Here is a 19214-nt window from a genome sequence, read left to right as displayed (position 1 = left end):
AAAAGCAAATAAACAAACAAAAAAAAGGTGAAAATACTATGCTTCAATCCACTTTCAGTCTTCATAGTTCTCTCTTGGGATGCGAATGGCATTTTCTAGTACGAGTCCTATTAGAATTGTCTTGGATCACAATATTGCTGACAAGAGCTAAGTTTATCATAGTTAATCATCACATAATCTTGCTGTTTCTGTGTACGGTGTTCTCCCAGTTCTGTTGACTTTACTCATCATCATGTAAGTCTTTCTAGACTTTTTTGAAATCATCCTGCTCATCATTTCTTATTGAACGATAGTATTCCTTTACATTTATATACCACACCTTATTTAACCATTCCCCTATTGATGAATTATCATCCACTCTGTTTCTAGTTCCTTGCCATTACAAAAAGAGCTGCTACAAACATTTTTGCAGTGTAAGGTGATAAAGATTTAAAAATAATCAATATTAATTGAGTATTTAATACAGTTTTCAGTTTGTAAACTTTCTTTTTTATTAAGCTATAGGACATTTGAAAGTAACCCTTATTAAGGCATTTCTTCTCAACACAGTTAAACATTTTGCTTTTCCATGTTAATAAACAAGATTCCATAAGGCGTAAGAGTTACATTTTTCTTAACTAGATTAATCAAATAATAATCTATTACTTGGACTCTTCTTATGCATGACTGACTTGAGAAAATGTGCTTTTTAATTTTAGGAGACATTCATGGTCAATACACAGACTTACTTCGATTATTTGAATATGGAGGATTTCCACCAGAAGCCAACTATCTTTTCCTGGGAGATTATGTGGACAGAGGAAAGCAATCTTTGGAAACCATTTGTTTGCTTTTGGCTTATAAGATTAAATACCCAGAGAACTTCTTCCTCTTAAGAGGAAACCATGAGTGTGCTAGCATCAATCGTATTTATGGGTTCTATGATGAATGTGAGTAAAAAATGAATGCTAATATGGGAAATTACTTAAATGTCATAACATTTGGGGGGGGGGATAAAAATCTGTGAGATTTGCCCTTGAATATTTAGTAAATGATAGTATATCTTCAATATTTCAAAGAACTGGCCCTCTGAATATAGAAAAGAACCAGGAAGGAGATATATGCCCTACTATAATATTTCATGAAGGAAAGATTAAGGAGAGGAAGGGTTTTGCAAGACACAACATTGTAGGATCTCATCAACATGCATATCATTCTAAAGTGAGGAGCAAGAAAAATAATCAAGATAAATCAGAGGTACTTGTAGGAAAATTAGTTAGGAAGATTTGTCCTGGACATTTTTGTCTAATTTTCTTGCAAGTATTGAAGAGTTAATTCTCAGTACTTTTGACAAACTGTGTTAACCTCATGTCATGAAAACTATTCAGCAGTTAAAATGTATTGCTTCTATTAATTTGTGCCATGAAACCTGGATATATAGGGATATTAGGCATTCTGGGATCCACATTGATCAATGGCTACTTTTTAAAAACTTTATCCTTTAAAAAATTTTTTTTTTCCTTTTCTATTTTTTGGTCAATAGGAAATATACTGTTAAGTAAAAAGTGTTTTTAAAGGATGAGAGAGGTTAGAACCCCATTTACCCCACATTTCTTTGCTCAGTTATAAATCAAAAAGCTACTTTTTTATTATTTTCTATTAGTTTCTCTAATATGGTTAGATCTATGTTGAGAGATTTATTTGATTACAAAATGAATATGTAAAAGGGAACAGGAAAGAAAAAACATTTTAGTCATGGTATAAAGTTTTTGGAATTTAGTAATTTCTGTATAACTCTTAGCTTGTTCTGGATTATATTTGCTTTAGCTATTCCCACATTATGAGAATATGGCTTTTGAATAGAGAGGTAGTCTCAAAGCCAGAAAGCCCTGAGTTCAATCCCTATTCTTGATATCATCAGGTGGCATATCCTGGGACAAGTCACTCAGTTTCACAATGCTTTAGACCAGAAGTGTCAAACTTGTGCTGCTTTGGCAATTCTCCAAGATTTAAAGTTGCTGGGAAGATATGCATTGATAGAATTTCCATATTAAAGAGTTCCTTGTAGCAATAGCATAAAGTGTCTCTTTCTCTCAATTTTTCTATCTCTCTTTATATACATAGTATATTGTAATATACTATGGTATATCATAATAATATTTTAGTATAAAACTACCACTTTTATACTAATTATCTGATAATTTAGTATAAAGTAACTCTTAACAATAGATACTATATTATTTATAATATATGTTACAGATTTTATTATTTCCTAATTTAGGATCTTTAATAATTTTTGATAAATGAAGTTCATCTTTGCATTGTTTCAAATTACTTTTGTTTAATAAAACTTTTAAAAAGGATAGCAAAACTCTACTGAGTTTGGTACATTGCATTTCTTTTTAGGTTTCAAAAAAATGTCTTGATTGGCTTTGTTACATTTTTTCCTCCTTTTTGAAAATATTCTTTGTTATATAAGAGAGACAGGGACAAGAGGAATTTTAAGAATCATAAAAACAATTTTAAAAATTTAAGTGTGTTCCAGTGCTCCATAGCAGCATTATATGTAATCACATATAACTTATGTGAACATTATTAGTGAAGATATAGTTAAATAAGTTGTGGAATATGAACATATAGTACACTTAAAACCAATAAGTATAAGGATATAAAGAAACCTGCAAAGAGCTTTATGAATATGCAAAATGAATAAGCTGAACAGAAAAATAGAATTAGATAATAACTATAATATAGTTGTAAAGGGAAAAAAAGCAAATGTGAATGAGTAAACAAAATACTAATGAGGATTATCTACTTTTTATTTTTTTTTTTTTAAAGAAAATTTGTAATTCTGTTGACTTCTAGAATTAATATAAATCATTGAGGTTTTGCTGTATATTTCCATGGTTCTTTAAGATGCCTGTGTTTATAGTGATTTTTAAGCTTTTTGAATTAGTAATAGAAGTTTCTTTTTTCCCCCAACATCTTCCTCATCTGAAATTTTTTTATTTGCTGCCAGTGAGAAGACATGGAATTATGGCTGGCTTCTAGTATTCAAAGAAAAATCTTTTAAAAAGTAATCAAACATACTCTGATATGGTTATATTTAGCTCTTAACTACTGATAGGTATCGAGGCCAAGCCATGAAATTCAAAATCTAAGGAAACCAGCATATACCTGTCCCACCTATAGATACTATACAGCATAATGGCAGCTTTAAATTGAATTACCAGAATTTTGGGGGGTATAGGCAGGACAATTATTTTGCTTAAATTGCTGATAGGCAAACTTCAGAAAAAGTTTTAGCATTTTAGCTTCCATTTACATATATATATATATATATCTTGCTACACATACAAGTAGTAAAACATTTAAAAGCAAAAAACCACTTAGTATCTAGAAATACCTTTTCTTTGGTTCCAGATTTAAGCTTTGTTAGCCAGTGATCCCTTAACCATCTTTTTATACTTAAGATATAAGTACTGGCATTTTAACACAAAATCCCAATGCCCTTCCACTTTCCTCTTTACTTTCTGCGATTCAAGCTACACAAAACACCAATGAGGTATTAAAAATAAATCATAAACTGTTTGAATATATCTTTATAAACTCAGGTTAATTTATTTACTTAAAGACATTTTATTAAATATATCTTCAGTAAAACATCTTAAAGCTCATTATGATCTTTATATTAAGTTTTAAATTCATTTTGGAAAATGATCCTTTAATTTTAGTTAGGGTATATGTGACTTCTTATAAACTTATTCTATATGTTGATTTTATAGGCAAACGAAGGTTTAATATTAAACTATGGAAGACTTTCACAGATTGTTTTAACTGTCTGCCTATTGCAGCCATTGTGGATGAGAAGATCTTCTGTTGTCATGGAGGTAATCTAAAAAATTCATTTTATTTAGATTTCTTTTTCATTATAAGGGTTAACTTCCTGATAATAGAAGAATAATTAGGAAATAGAGCAACTTAAATTGGATCATATGAAACAAAAATAACTCATATTTAAAAGTATATATCTTTCACAAATTGAGAACTGTATTTTGAGTTTTGAAATTGTATAATATGTTAAGATATCATTATAAAATCTAAAAATTTCTGCCAATTTTTGGAGACTTTTAAAATTTGAAATAGTGGTCATCAAACTACAGCCCAATGGTCAAATTTAATTTAAAAAAAAAAAAAAAGGGAAAAAAATACCAGTTTATTGACTGTACTCAAAAAGCAGACTGTAGACCAAATCCAATGGGCAATGGTTTTCTAGCTCTTGGCCTAGAATATTATTTGAGCTTCATTTTCAAATTGCATTTTTCTCTAATCTTATCAGAAGACATTCAAATTGTCTTGTTGCTATTTCCTACTTCATCTTTCCTAATCTCATTGAAAGGATTTTGTGTGTGTGTGTGTGTGTGTGCTTGTGGACAAAGGAGACATAGCAGATTACCTTTTAAGATAACAGAAGTTTATGTGATGATGAATATTATTGTCTTTCCATATGGCCTATGTAATCTATTGGAATGTGTAAGACCTTGTGTGACAGATAATGGTGTTTTATCCATTTCAGCAAGTATCGAATACCTACTACCTTCATTCTCTCTGCTTTCAGGGAGCTTAAAATTTATCTAATCAGAGAGAAAATATTCGTATATATAAAAAATGTAATAAAATTCCAAAACGTGTGACACACAGAGTAAATGCAGGATTTCAGAAAAAGTAAAGGTCAACAAAACCTAGAATTGTTGGAGAAAGATTATTACATTGGGTATAAGGGTCAACTTTAATTTCAATGGCTAAATTTTATGAAGATGATACTCTTCATTTTCAGACTTTGTTGTATATTTTGGGAACAAAGAGATAGCTTGCTGGTTTCCAGTGAAGAGTGTATTTTGGTACCACACAGGAAATAAATTTGTGTCAGTAAAATAGGGTCAGTTTATAAGGGGGCTTACCTTTATGTTCTAAGTCAATTAACATAGTCTGGGTTTTTTTTTTTTTTTTTTTTTTTTTAACTAGAGAAATAACAATATAAAATAGAGAAATTACAAAAGCATTTTGAAATTGAGCAGCAATTCAAGTAAATATTGTCATTCTTTTGGCAGAACACAGATTAGTATTAGAGAAGAAATTAACTGTTCCACATTATAATTTATGTAGTACTTTTACATTCATTATTTCAATTGGGCATCACCAACACTGTGATGAGACTAGTAAAGAATAGAGAAATGACTTACTCTCAAGGTCGTGTAGTTAATAAGAACTTGTATCCACATTTTCTGACTACTTGCTTTAGTCTTTCTATTGCTATACTAGACTGCTCCTGCTATAGTGATTGTGAATGTTTTAAAATCATTATTAAATGTTGGATTATAATAATGTATGCACATTTACATATATATATATATGCATGCAACATTTATATATCTGGCTGTGTTCAGCTGGTTTCTCTTAATAGGTCTAAGTGTAATAGAACTAGTGAAATTAAGAAATGATTTTTTTTTTTCCCCTGAGATGATTGGGGTTAAGTGACTTATCCAGGGTCACACAGCTAGGAAGTGGTAAGCGTGTAAGTTCAGATTTGAACTCAGGTCCTCCCAACTTCAGAGCTGGTGCTCTATCCACTGCACCAACTAGCTGCCCCCTTTTAAATTAATTTTTATTCTGAACTTAAACACCAAATAAAAAGGCACATTTCCATATATATATATATAAACAGAAGAAATATTTATTTACATATGGAACTGAGCATTAATTAGGAATAGCTTGCTTCAAATATATATGTGTGTATATATATATTAAAAACATGTAACTTCTCAGTACTCTTCGGTTTAACATTCTAGCCTTTTTTCTAGTAATTTAAAATATGTTTTAATTGCTCTTTTTTTGAAGTGAGGAGGTGTATTCTCCTGCCCTGAATCCTCTTATTCTATCCACTCCAAATTGGGAAAAAGTAAAGTCCCTTTTAACAAAAATGCATAGTGAAGCAAAGCAAAATTCCTACGTTGGTTTTGTTAAAAAAGGTGTATGTCTCATTTTGCATCTCAAGTCCAGGGATGATTAAATGTAATCCCAGAGAACTTGGTGAAATCCCAATAACCAGATAGCCCAAGTAATAAAGACTTAAATTTTCCCTGATTTTCTGTTTCTATTGCTTTTCTTTGACTGATGTCATGTTCTAAAAATTAAGTAACTGTTGAACAGCAGCCCCTGATGAACTTACAGTTTAGCTAAGAGTAGCTTTCTTTTCCTTAGTCACTACTGTTTACCTGAAAAAACATTTCATGACTTTTCTTCATCGCTTGAACTATCTCCTATCTCCTTTCCATCTCCAATAGTCCTAGCTTCCCTTCCCGCTCTCGGTTTGTAATTTTTTTGAGCAGGAAAAGTCATTTGAAAGAAAGGTGAGAATGTGGTCTGATAAAGAAAAGCAATCATGTTCTAATTGTCTTAGTTCTTGTTAAGTGGCTTGTTGAGGAGCAGAAATGGATGTGACCCTATACTTGGTATACTCAGGAGGTTTGTTTTTGTTCCATTTTTTCAGTCTTGTCCAGCTTCTTGGGACCCCATTTGGGATTTTCTTGGCAAAAATACTGGTATGGTTTACCATTTCCTTCTCCAGCTCATTTTACAGATAAGAAAACAGACAAACAGGGTTGAGTGACTTGATTGGGACATTCAGCTAAATGCATCTGAGGCCACATTGAACTCAGGTATTTCTAACTCCAGTGCTATGTCCACTGTGCCACCTAACTGAGTTCAAATATGCTTCAGATAATTAATAGCTTTGTGACTCTGGCAAGTCATTTAGCTTTTGTCAGCCCTACTTTCCTCATCTGTAAAATGTGGATGATAATAGCACAAACCTTTGAGGATCAAATGAGGTAAGATGTAAAGTGCTTTATAAGTGTTACTTATTATTAATTTGGATATCACCAACCCTGGCATTTGATCTAGGAAGTGACCATAGAGATTTTCAAGATCCAGATCCAGATAAGCAAATGCAGACTGGAACATTTGTGACTTAATATGGTTATTCCTTTCACACTGTGATTTTTTTTTCCCTATCACAGTTTAATATACCAGGGGTCAGCAAAAGAAACTAAATGGAAATTTTTTTGAGAGTTTTTCAGAAGCCACAGATGATTCTCAAAGGTCAACAGACAACACAGAAAAAGTTTAGAAACTCAAAAATGGATAAGACATATGTATAATATTGCATAATATCAGCATATGTGTGCATTAGTGTCCCCATTTTCATACTCCCCTTCAAAACTTATCTTTTCCTTTCATATTAGTCAAACTGAGACCACACTCCTAATTCCTATGATGTGGAAGGGATGACTGTAATAGCATTTATATTGCTCTTTAAGCACTTTACATATATTTAGTCATTTAATTTTCACAACAATCCTGAGAAGTGTATGCTGCTATCATCTTCATTTCACAGATATGGAAAATGAGACTGAAAATGGTTAAATGACTCCCCCTGTCACTCAGGTAGCAAGTGTCTAAAGCAACATTTGAACTCCAAGGTCTTCTTGACTTCAAGTCCAGTGCTTTGTTTTAACATCTAGCTGCTAAATATGATTTGTCCAAAGGCAAACAGGTAAAAAGTAGCAAAACTGGGATTTGAACTCAGGATCTCAGGCTCCAAGTTCAATGTCCTTTCCACTAAACTGCAGGCTTGACTAAAATGTAACTTAGTGGAGTTATTCTACCAAAATGTCTATTCTTAGTGTAAACTTTCTCCAAGTTCTGGTGAATGAAGTTGCATGGATAGTGAGTGTACTTAGACTATTTGACATAGTCCCATAAATGGTTGTTTGTATTACTGTTTTCAGAACAAGAGTTATAAGAAGGAGGAGGTAGTAGTTTTGAAATGGTAGTACTCAGAAGGCCAGAGTGATAAATGAAGTCTGATGCTCAGGAGCATGCTATGAATATGACTGGAAGACGATTTTTTTTTTTTTTTTTTTTTTTTTTTTTAGGTTTGTTTTTTGACGTTGAAGAGAATGTATTACTAAATCAAGTTATGGAATTTTCTTTTGTATAGATTTTTAAGAAATGATATAGGTTCTAGTCCCTGTTATTAGAGATGACTCTGGGGTGAGTAACTAGGCATAGCACATAGAACTCTTGTTTCACTGCTAGTTTTTTTTTTTTTTTTTTCCCTCCAGTTTTCCTGTGAAGCTCCATTGAAAAAATTGTTGTAGGCACTAAATAAGAACTGTTTAGCATATAGCATATTATTACATAAAGTGTATTTTCTGCTTTTCTAAATGTTTGTTACTTCTTATCAAGATTGTGCTTTTATTGTTGACAAGATTGTGCTTTTTTTTTTGTTGACATCTAACTTGTTTAGATACTTGTTAATGTATGCTTAGGTAGCCGTCAATAGACAGAATTAACATAGGTTGATTGTATTTATATAGATTATAAGAAGTTCCTAGCAGTTAGATATTCTTTGTTTTTTTTCCACCTTCAAATTGAATATATGTTTCCTTGATATTTGGTAGTTATTAGGGATTTTTTTAATTAAAAAAAAACATCTTTTGAAAGCAAGATAAGTGCTGAGGTTTTAATGATAATTCAATTTCTTATTTATTCTCAGTTTTGAAATTGCTTTAAAATACATTTTATTCAAATACAATTGATTTTTGAGGTATTATTATTTGAATAAATACTAAATGTTTCTATCACATGTATTTTCTCTTTCTATTTAGGACTTTCACCAGATCTTCAATCAATGGAGCAGATTCGGAGAATTATGAGACCAACAGATGTCCCTGATACAGGTATGTTATACTGAAGACTTGGGATAAAACATTCATCTTGGATAAAATGCCATTTAGTTGAGAGATTTAGAAATTTGATGCTAATTTAATTATGTTAAGAATTCCATGTTGCGGCTATTTTATATCTCTTAGACTAAATGGAAACTACTTGGTCTGTACATTATATCTCTTTATATTGTAATTATCACATCCCTCAAAAAAAGTAAATTTAAAATTTGATGTTATCTGGTGATTCTCGCCATCTTTTATTTTGCAAATGTTCCTGATACTCTTTATTCTTCTAGGTGTTGATCATTACACAAACACCCCTCTTCAATTCTTTTTTAGAGCAGTTTTTGAGAGAGATAATACATGTAATCTACTATTAATCATCCTTTAAATTTTTCCAGTAGTTGCTTCATAATCTTTTTGCTTCTAGTCTGCTAACTTGATAAGGCCTTTCCCAAGAATTAGCTAAATTAGTTAACATAATAACTTGAGGAACTAAAAAGTCTAAATCAAAGTAAGCAAAATTTACCTAGATGGTAAAATGTGATGGTTGATTTTTGCAAATGATTTTGACATACTTTATCCTGAACAATTAGTTTACTTCACATTTTGTCAGTAATAAAGGGAAGCAGAGGTTCACTCATCTAAAACTTCTGCATTGACTTTTAACAATGATTTGGGCTTATGTGAGAGTGTGTACACACTCAAACACACATGCACACTTAAGGAATTAGTTTAAAGCCATATTGGGGACACAGAAAGTTTTTCACATTAACTACTCTTATTCAGCTCTTTCATGAAATAACGAAACACTGACTTTGTAGCATTCTTCCAATTTGCGCAGCTTCTTTTCTGGGCTACTTGGCCTACTAGCAAAAAGGAAATGGAGTAGCAGGTGTCAACAAATTATTAAATTAAGCAGATAGTACCATGGAAAAAAGGTTTTCTGTAACAGAGTAGACCATTCTTGGAGTTTGTCAAACTGAACTTAACATTGGTGTAAGAAAGGAATAAAATTCATTGAGCAAATAGGTCAACCTCTCAGTCTCCATTTCCTCATTTAAAGAAAGGAAACTGAATTTGGTGGGGGTCTGAAGTCTTTTTTTTTTTCCCCAACCCTAAATTTATCATCAAAACTTTATTAAACACTTATGCTGAGCCTGGAACTATGCTAGATATTTATAAATATAAACATAAGGGCTAAATACAATGAGGAAAAAAAGTGAATTTATCATAGCACAGTGAAAAAGATAAAATTCAAATGATAACCCCTTAAAAAATGATTGTGCTGCTCAATATGAGTAAAAGAAATCTATCTTATCCTGCAGGAAAGTAGGGGAGGAAAGGGATATAAGAAGTGGAGGAAGGAGGGAGAGAAAAGGGGAGGTAATAGAAGAGAAAGCATATTGGGTGAGAGGGTTTGGAAGCTTTTGAGAAGGGCCAAGGTGAAAGGAGAGAAAATAATAAACAGGGGGAACAGTTAGCAATAGTAATTGAAAAGAATTTTGAACCATATTTCTCTAGTAAAGACCTCATTTCTCAAATGGACAGGAAATGGTCAAATTATGAAAAATAAAAGTACTGTTTCTCAGTTATCTTGTCACTAAAAGAGCATAACTTAATTTTAAATAAGATCAATAAATATTTCCAGAAAGAAACTAACAGTTATCCAGGTGAATGAATGAATGACTAATAAGCATTTGCTATGCTATGCTTTGTGCAAAATGTGAGGATAAAAAAAAAATGCAAGAATGATTAATTCTTGACCTCAAGGAGTGCACTAACAGAGGTAGTCCACTATAAAAAATAAAAGAGTGGTAGCCAGAAAGGAATGCTTTGGTTTAGAAAGTTGCCAGGATGGTGAGTGGGGAGTTTAGGGAATATATGGACATGCCCTTTCAAATCAAATCGCAAAGCAGGGGGAGTAAAAAAAAAAAAAAAAAAAGAGGCATGACCTGAAATAATTGTCCTTATTAGGAATTCATAAATCATATTCTGAGCATAAAAGATCATAATTTCTATTTAGATGTTGCATAAATATGAACTTTGAAACATTGCCAATTGCTTTTTATTTTAAACTTTATTTGCCTGATATTTAGCATTGAATCATTTTATATTTTAAAACCTTCCTAGTAAATAAACAAATTATAGTCGAATAATCCTTTTAAGATTTGGCTCCTTAGACTGCAAATTTCTGGCATTGGAAGAGAACTACCAACTACTATAGTCTTGTGTTTCACTTAATATACACTAAGAAACAATGTTTAGTACAAGAATAAAGAAAGTACATTCTTAAAATATTAAGGAATTATAATGGAGAGTTTTGTGTGCAATTACAAATTAATACTGGCTTCTTCAAGGGAAATTTTGTAAAATGTATATTTCTAGCTTCAGAATGCTATGTAGTCAGAGTCAAAACCAGTATATATACTTGGTATAAAATTAGAGAATTTTTCTAAAAGTTTTCCTAATTTAAAAAAAAAATGAAAAATAGGTGCAAAAAAGATTCACTGCTCTTAAATGAAGGTGATCCAAAAATTATCTTTTATGGTAGTTAATAAAAATATAGCAGAGCTAACAAGTATGAACACAGCTAAGCCTATCATTTTGGTTTGAGTAATCATGGAAGTCAAAGCTTTTTGAAAGCATTTCAGATATGCCATTATCATTCTAATTTTTCTCAGTTATCTATAAGAAGTCCTTTGTTTTTACCATCTAATGTCAATTACTGTTCTATCTGATTTCATATTCCATCTGGAATTGTTTCCTGAGTTGGGCAGATTGGTTTATGTAGTAGTCTTTAGTTTCATTTTCCTGTCTGGCCTTGAGAGGTGCTCACTGAAGGAGTTTGCTTATATCAATGGGAGTGCCTCTGAGAGTAATTTGTGACAACTTGACATCCTTAAATTTCACCTGGTCTTTTAGATAGTATATTCTTCTGAGCATCAAGCTGTCCCCAAATCTGGATTTGATTTTTAGTTTTCATATCTTTTTTTCATATATTCATTTAAAGTTTGGAGACTTATGTTTATTAAGCATTGAAGTTACTTTTCTTCAGCCTCAAAAGCTGACTCACGGAACCTTCATGGAAACTTGAGGCACCATAACTTAGTCTTGAAGTCTTTGTTTTCACAGGAGGCATTGTATAACAATTTCCTTTCACTGGATCTCTATTAGGAAATTCAGAAACAATTTGTTCTTTTTCATTTTCCATGTTACAGGCTTTAGGACTTGGGGTTTTTGTTTTTGTTTTTTTACTGGATCTTTCCTGTGTGACCAGTTAGGTTCTATACTTTTTTGGGGGGAGGGGTTTACACATTCTGTGAGTAGTTCTTGGAAAGGCTTTCACAGCCAAAACTGTCTACCAGGAGCTCAGCCAAAGACAACTTTTTCCCTTAGAAGTTTGGCAATGAAAGGGATGAAGAAAATGAGAAGGTTTCAAGGATGTTTTTAAGGGCTCACAGGAAGTTTTTGTTGTTGTTGTTGTTGTTGTTGTTTTTAATTAGGATTAAGAATACTTATGTTGGTTGTTGAGTGGGAAATAGCAGTAGACAGTTAGCTGCAACGGAATATAAAAAGGGGATATTCCTGGAGGAAGTGGGAAGGAATGGCAGGGATTTAGACTTGACTCCATATTAGAGAGTAGGAATTTTAAAATAATTTTTGACCAAAGGGATAATGAGAATAGTCGGAAGGGAGATGGGGTGGGAATTGAGTAGAGGAAGAGGTTGGTAATTAAAGAATTTCTTTTTGATGATTTAAAATCTTAGTAAAGTAGATATCACCTCTTAATTTGGTGTGTGTATATATATATATATGATTCAGACTTTAAAAAGCATTTACAGTAAAGAATTTGGTAGGATATCAGTAAGAATAGAAGGTAATAGAAGCACTTACTATGTGAAAGACAGTGTACTAAATGCTAGAGATATGAAGAATGACAAGATTCAGCCCCAACTATCAGGGAGCATACCTATTAAAGGCGACAGAACATAAATAATAAGGTTTAACACATTCTGAAAAGAAAAGTCTTAGCAGTGGGGAAGGGAAGGAGTGGACCACAACCAGGAAAGGCCTCCTTCAGAAGGTAGGATTTGATAGGAGTGTTGAAGGAAGTTTAAAGAGCAGCAGAAGATTGAATTCTGACTAAATTTTCATGGTCTTTGTATAAAGGTTTTATGAAGAGACAGAAAAAAATGCTACTTGAGAATAGTTGCAATTTCTGTTTTAGCTTAAGATGTAGAAGCAGTCCAACTATCAAATAGATTTATTATCTTTTTTATTGGAACATTATGAAGGTTTCCTCTAGTTACAAACACACATATAAATATTTTTATTTCATTATTGCAGAAAATGCTTGATATGAAAAGTTTTTTCACCAGTTCAAATCTTAAACTCAGGCCTAGTGGGAAACAACTTGCCCATGATCACACAGCTAGGATGTGTCAGATGCAGGATTTAAAAAGATCTTTTTTTTTTTTTTTTTTTTTTTTTTTTTTAAATCTTATTTTCAAAACATATGCATGGGTAATTTGACAACATTGACCTTTGCATAATCTAAAAAAGATATTCTTGCTCCAAGGTCAGCTCTTTACTATACCACACAGCCTCTCATTAGACCCCCAGTATGCTTGATTATAAATGGTTTTTTTGTTTGTTTGTTTTTAGAGGCAATTGGGATTTAGTGACTTGCTCACATTCTCTGCTTCAGGCCTGGTACTCTATCCATTGTGCCATTTAGCTGCTTCCCCCCTTTATAATTATTTTTTAACTTTTAAGTAGGTACTTATATATCATACCACCAGCTACAATGAACAGGAAGCATTACTTTTCATTTGTATTCAGATCTTAACATTCAAATAAGAAATTATTAACGACAAAGGTTGAATGAGAACCATATCAATCTATTCTTTAATTTTTGACATCTTACCTCCTTTTATTATTTCAAAGTTTTGATAAACATTATATGTAGAAAATATTACTCTTCATTGTTAAGAAGTAGAATTCATTTTAGTTGTAGGAGTTATAATAGCCAAAAAGCTGACATGCTTTAATGACTTCATCAGTATGGATAATTCTTCCATCAGCACAGATATAACTCATCTACATCTTTATAGAATATCTTCAAGAGTTGCTCTCTACAAAAGAAAAATTTATCCTATGGACAATCAAGTTTTTCCAAAGTTAAGCAGACTAATCCTTATACAAGAGATATGGTGTCCAGCAACAGATCTATACCAAAAGTATATGTTAGACTAGTCTACAGAATTGTCTTGGCACTTAAAAAAATTTTTTTTTATGATTATGAACTTAATAGGTATAAAAAAAATAAACATTTCTAAATTCAAAAATGAGAACATGAAAACTATATATGAAACAATGAATCACCCATTATGTACAGATTTTTAAAATAAACGTTTCAAACTTAATATTAGTTTTAACATTTTCCTACTTGAGTGCCCTCTAACTTGCTTGTGTTCTTTTAATTTCAGTTTAGACATTTTTAGGAAGATAATTATGGAATCTCAAGTGTTTAAAAGAATCTTAGGGAATGTTGAGGCCCAATTAAATCATATCATCCTGAGAATATTTATTGATCAAACTTGGACAATAGATGAAAAATGGAAGGGATTCTTAGTATCATGACAAATTATTCTTCCAACAGTGATAATGGAGTCCCCATAGACCCTGAATGATTTATATCACAAAGCAGAAGTGTCATTATGGTAAGGGGAAAAGAACAGGAAAAGCAGCTGAAGTAATATAGCGATACACAGAAGCATTTATGTTGAAGATAAAACAATTTTGAGGACATTGAAAGAATCCATTCATAAGATATTTAAGATAAAGGAGCATACCATTATTACTTAAAAAAAGAAAAAGGAAAGGAAGACCAAGAAAACTATCAACTACTTTTTTTTTTTTTTTTTTGGTCTCTACAAAATCTTAGTGAAAATCCTTGATGAAAATAAGATAATTAAACAGAGGCAGGTTTTTGCACACATTCTATAATACATCAAGTGCTTTCACAACTTCCTACAAGGCATAAAGAATATAAAATTCCACCCTTGTGTGACTTCTAAAAAAAATTTTCTCTCTTAAAGAAAAATGTAGCATTAACAATTCTTAAAAGAGGTGTCTTCTGCAAATGTTGTATTCTTAATAATTCCTTGATTGATGTAACGAAATTGTTAATTTTGTTCAGCTATCTTATTAATATCAAATGAAATTTAAAATATTTGTCTTTTTGTTGAAAATAACTGTTACAGGGGGCAGCTAGATGGCATAGTGGATAGAGTACCGGTCCTGAAGTCAGGAGGACCTGAGTTCAAATCTGGCCTCAGACACTTCACACTTCCTAGCTGTGTGTCTCTGGGCAAGTCACTTAACCCCAATTGCCTCAGCCAAAAAAAAAAAAAAAAGAAAAGAAAAGAAAGAAAATAGCTGTTACATAAAAAGAGGGGGAAATTCCTTAGAGCTGGCCAGTTCTCTATATCATCTCTTTGTGGATGACATAGTGATAATTATATCAAGTTATAAGCTACTGCAGAGCATCTTAAATGAGATAAATAATAAATATATATATATATAATATAACAAAGGATAATGTGAATAAAACATCCCTATTTTTCAAACTGTATTGTGGGAATTCATAGACTTCATTTATAGTTAGTCTATTAAGGATGATACAAATGAACATGAGGCATGGTCTTTGATCAGATAGAATAGGATGAAGGAAATAAGTTGGACAGCTTTTGAGAAATAGTACACTTTTTAATGATGTCCTTTCTCCCTCAAAAAATCTTATCTTTTTTAACATCAGGAGCTAAAAACACTTCAGAAGGCATTGAAAAGGCATATTGAAGAACTTAAATAGGCTACAATAAGTTACCAACAAACACTTGTAAGAAAAACAGTATGAAAATGTAATCAGAGAATATGTGATTTGAAACAAGAACACTGGTCCTTCTGCTATCCATTCAGTGTCAAGAGATGGCAAATAGAAAAGAAATAAGCCTCTAGTACATTAGATAGATTCTCATCCCTGGGGAAAATTTACAGAAGAACATGGACAAAATGTTGTACTGGATGGATTTCTAGTATGTACTCTTGGAAGATACATCCATAATAAAGTTAGGTAATTCTCCCTAAGTTCATGGATAATTGTAAATGTATCCTTCTATACTGAAGTCTTGCTAAGAAATTATTATTAGCAATTAAACCAACATTTTGATTCATAGTTTTAAAAAATGTTATCTCCATTAAGAACTTGTTCAGAATTAAACCATCACTTCAGTGGCACCTTGAGATCTTAACCATTCTGAGTTCAGCATTTTTGCTCTATGTTGCATTGCTTTCTGTAATGTTCTGTTGTCTCCAGAAAATGCTGATCGCTCTCTGGGAGGAGATTTGCTTTCTCAACTCTGTCCTAGAGTAGACTCTTCTTCCTCCAGAGAGCCGTCCCAACTCTCTTCTAGAATAGATTCACTCCTTGCTCAATGTTGTCTTCTTTTATCCTCCCAGAGAATTGGGCATGTGAGAACTCAAGGGCTTATGGGAAAATTACTTCAACCAATGAACTTGCTCCTTTTAAAGTTGTGTAAACTCCTTTTCATATGTAAACTCCTCAGAAATTCAAAGGGGTAAAGTCCCCTTAAAGGCCACAACCAAAGGTGTGAACTAGAGAATTGTTAAGTACCGATTTAGCACTTAGAAAGAATCTAACTTCTTTCTACATTATTGTCATCGTCTTTGCTTCTGGAATCTTGATGGTGATTTTAATGACTTAGAGAGGAGTAGATGAGTTCCAGAGAATTGAGTACTCCACTTTACAAGTTAAGGATACTTGAGTTCTCAGCTTTATAAAGTTAAAAATAATAACTATTAGTGCTAGGCATAATAAAAAAAAAAAAAAAGTTGACCTAATATCCTGCCCTGAAGGACTTTACAATCCAGTGAAATTAGGGAGAATAATTATATATTACAAGAACGTGTTTTAAGTTATACATGTGCTTTATTGCATTCAGTGGAGTTAGGGGCATATTGATGACAACATAGAAAGCATAGATATTGATTGAGTAAAGGTACATAGGTGGGAGAAATTTAGGAGTAGAACAGAAACAGTGTTCTGGTTTGACAGGAATATAGCTTCATATAAAAAGTGAAGAATTTTTTTTCTTAATTTTATAATTATAACATTTTTTTTGACAGTACATATGCATAGGTAATTTTTTTTTTTTTTTTAACAACATTATCCCTTGTACTCCCTTCTGTTAGGAATTTTTCCCCTCCTTCCCTCCACCCCCACCCCTAGATGGCAGGCATTCCCATACATATTAAATATCTTATAGTATATCCTAGGTACAATATATATGTGCAGAACCTAATTTTGTTGTTGTTGTTGTTGTTGTTGTTGTTGTTGTTGTTGTTGTTGTTGTTGTTGTTGTTGTTGTTACAAAGGAAGAATTGTATTAGGAAGGTAAAAATAATCTGGGAAGAAAAACAAAAAAAATGCTCACAGTTTACACTCATTTCCCAGTGTTCTTTTTCTGGGTGTAGCTGATTCTGTCCATCATTGATCAATTGGAATTGGATTAGCTCTTCTCTATGTCGAAGATATCCACTTCCATCAGAATGCATCCTCATACAGTATCATTGTTGAAGTGTATAATGATCTCCTAGTTCTGCTCGTTTCACTCAGTGTCAGTTGATGTAAGTCTCTCCAAGCCTCTCTGTATTCCTCCTGTTGGTCATTTCTTGCAGAACAATAATATTCCATAACATTCATATACCATAATTTACCCAACCATTCTCCAATTGATGGACATCCATTCATTTTCTAGTTTCTAGCCACCACAAAAAGGGCTGCCACAAACATTTTGGCACATACAGGTCCCTTTCCCTTTTTTAGTATTTCCTTGGGCTATAAGCCCAATAGCAGCACTGCTGGATCAAAGGGTATGCACATTTTGATAACTTTTTGGACATAATTTCAGATTGCTCTCCAGAATGGTTGGATTCTTTCACAACTCCACCAACAATGCATCAGTGTCCCAGTTTTCCCACATCCCCTCCAATATTCATCATTATTTGTTCCTGTCATCTTAGCCAATCTGACAGGTGTGTAATGATATCTGAGAGTTGTCTTAATTTGCATTTCTCTGATCAATAGTGATTTGGAACACACTTTTATATGAGTGGAAATAGTTTTAATTTCATCATCTGAAAATTGTCTGTTCATATCCTTTGACCGTTTATCAATTGGAGAATGGCTTGATTTCTTATAAATCAAAGTTAATTCTCTGTATATTTTGGAGATGAGGGCTTTATCAGAACCTTTAACTGTAAAAATGTTTTCCCAATTTGTTACTGCAAAACCTTTTTAATTTGATGTAATCAAAGTTTTCTATTTTGTGATCAATAATGATCTCTAGTTCTCCTTTAGACACAAATTCCTTCCTCCTCCACAAGTCTGAGAGGTAAACTATCCTATGTTCTTCTAATTTATTTATGATCTCGTTCTTTATGGCTAAATCTTGGACCCATTTTGATCTTATCTTAGTATGTGGTGTTAAATGTGGGTCCATGCTTAGTTTCTGCCATACTAATTTCCAGTTTTCCCACCAGTTTTTGTCAAATAATGAATTCTTATCCCAATAGTTGGGATCTTTGGGTTTGTCAAACAGTAGATTGCTATTTTTATTCACTATCTTGCCCTGTGAACCTAACCTAAAAAAAAAAAAAAAAAAAGTGAAGAATTATTGAAGATAATTGGCTTAAAGGTTGAGAGAACAAAAGGTGAACTAAGAGACTTTTTTTTTTAAACTTTCTTTTTTTATTTTTTTTTAGCATAAGTTTCCTTTTTTTTCTTTTAAAGTAGATGAATTTATTTCGTCAATTTGATGGAATTATATTGTATCTAGTTAATATCTAGTTGAGGATCAACTGCACCCTTAGTGCCATTTTATTTTATTTTTTTTAATTAATTTTATAATTATGACATTTTTTTTTTTTGACAGTACATATACATAGGTAATTTTTTTTTACAACATTATCCCTTGTACTCCCTTCTGTTTGGAATTTTTCCCCTCCTTCCCTCCACTCCCTCCCCTAGATGGCAGACATTCCCATACATATTAAATATTTTATAGTATATGTTTGGTACAATATATATATGTGCAGAACCGAATTTTTTTGTTGTTGTTGCAAAGGAAGAATTGTATTCGGAAGGTAAAAATAATCTGGGAAGAAAAACCAAAAAATGCTCACAGTTTATACTCATTTCCCAGTGTTCCTTTTCTGGATGTAGCTGATTCTGTCCATCATTGATCAATTGGAATTGGATTAGCTCTTCTCTATGTTGAAGATTATCTACTTCCATCAGACTACATCCTCATACAGTATCATTGTTGAAGTGTATAATGATCTCCTAGTTGTGCTTGT

General features: G+C 32.1%; 1 protein-coding gene across 1 annotated transcript in view; it reads left to right on the top strand.

Annotated features, from left to right (window-relative positions):
- The window catches only part of PPP1CB (protein phosphatase 1 catalytic subunit beta), a 72948-nt gene that overhangs the window by 45878 nt on the left and 7856 nt on the right, over positions 1–19214 (top strand). The window contains exons 3-5 of the mRNA XM_074288289.1: positions 699–929; positions 3765–3869; positions 8712–8783. Coding sequence (XP_074144390.1) covers positions 699–929; positions 3765–3869; positions 8712–8783 — 408 coding nt within the window. The remainder of the gene's footprint in view (positions 1–698; positions 930–3764; positions 3870–8711; positions 8784–19214) is intronic.

Source organism: Sminthopsis crassicaudata, chromosome 2 (genome assembly GCF_048593235.1).
Source record: "Sminthopsis crassicaudata isolate SCR6 chromosome 2, ASM4859323v1, whole genome shotgun sequence".
NCBI classification, from domain to species: Eukaryota; Metazoa; Chordata; class Mammalia; order Dasyuromorphia; family Dasyuridae; genus Sminthopsis; species Sminthopsis crassicaudata.
Note: the sequence above shows the minus strand (reverse complement) of the source record. Positions and strands in the feature narration are given on the sequence as shown.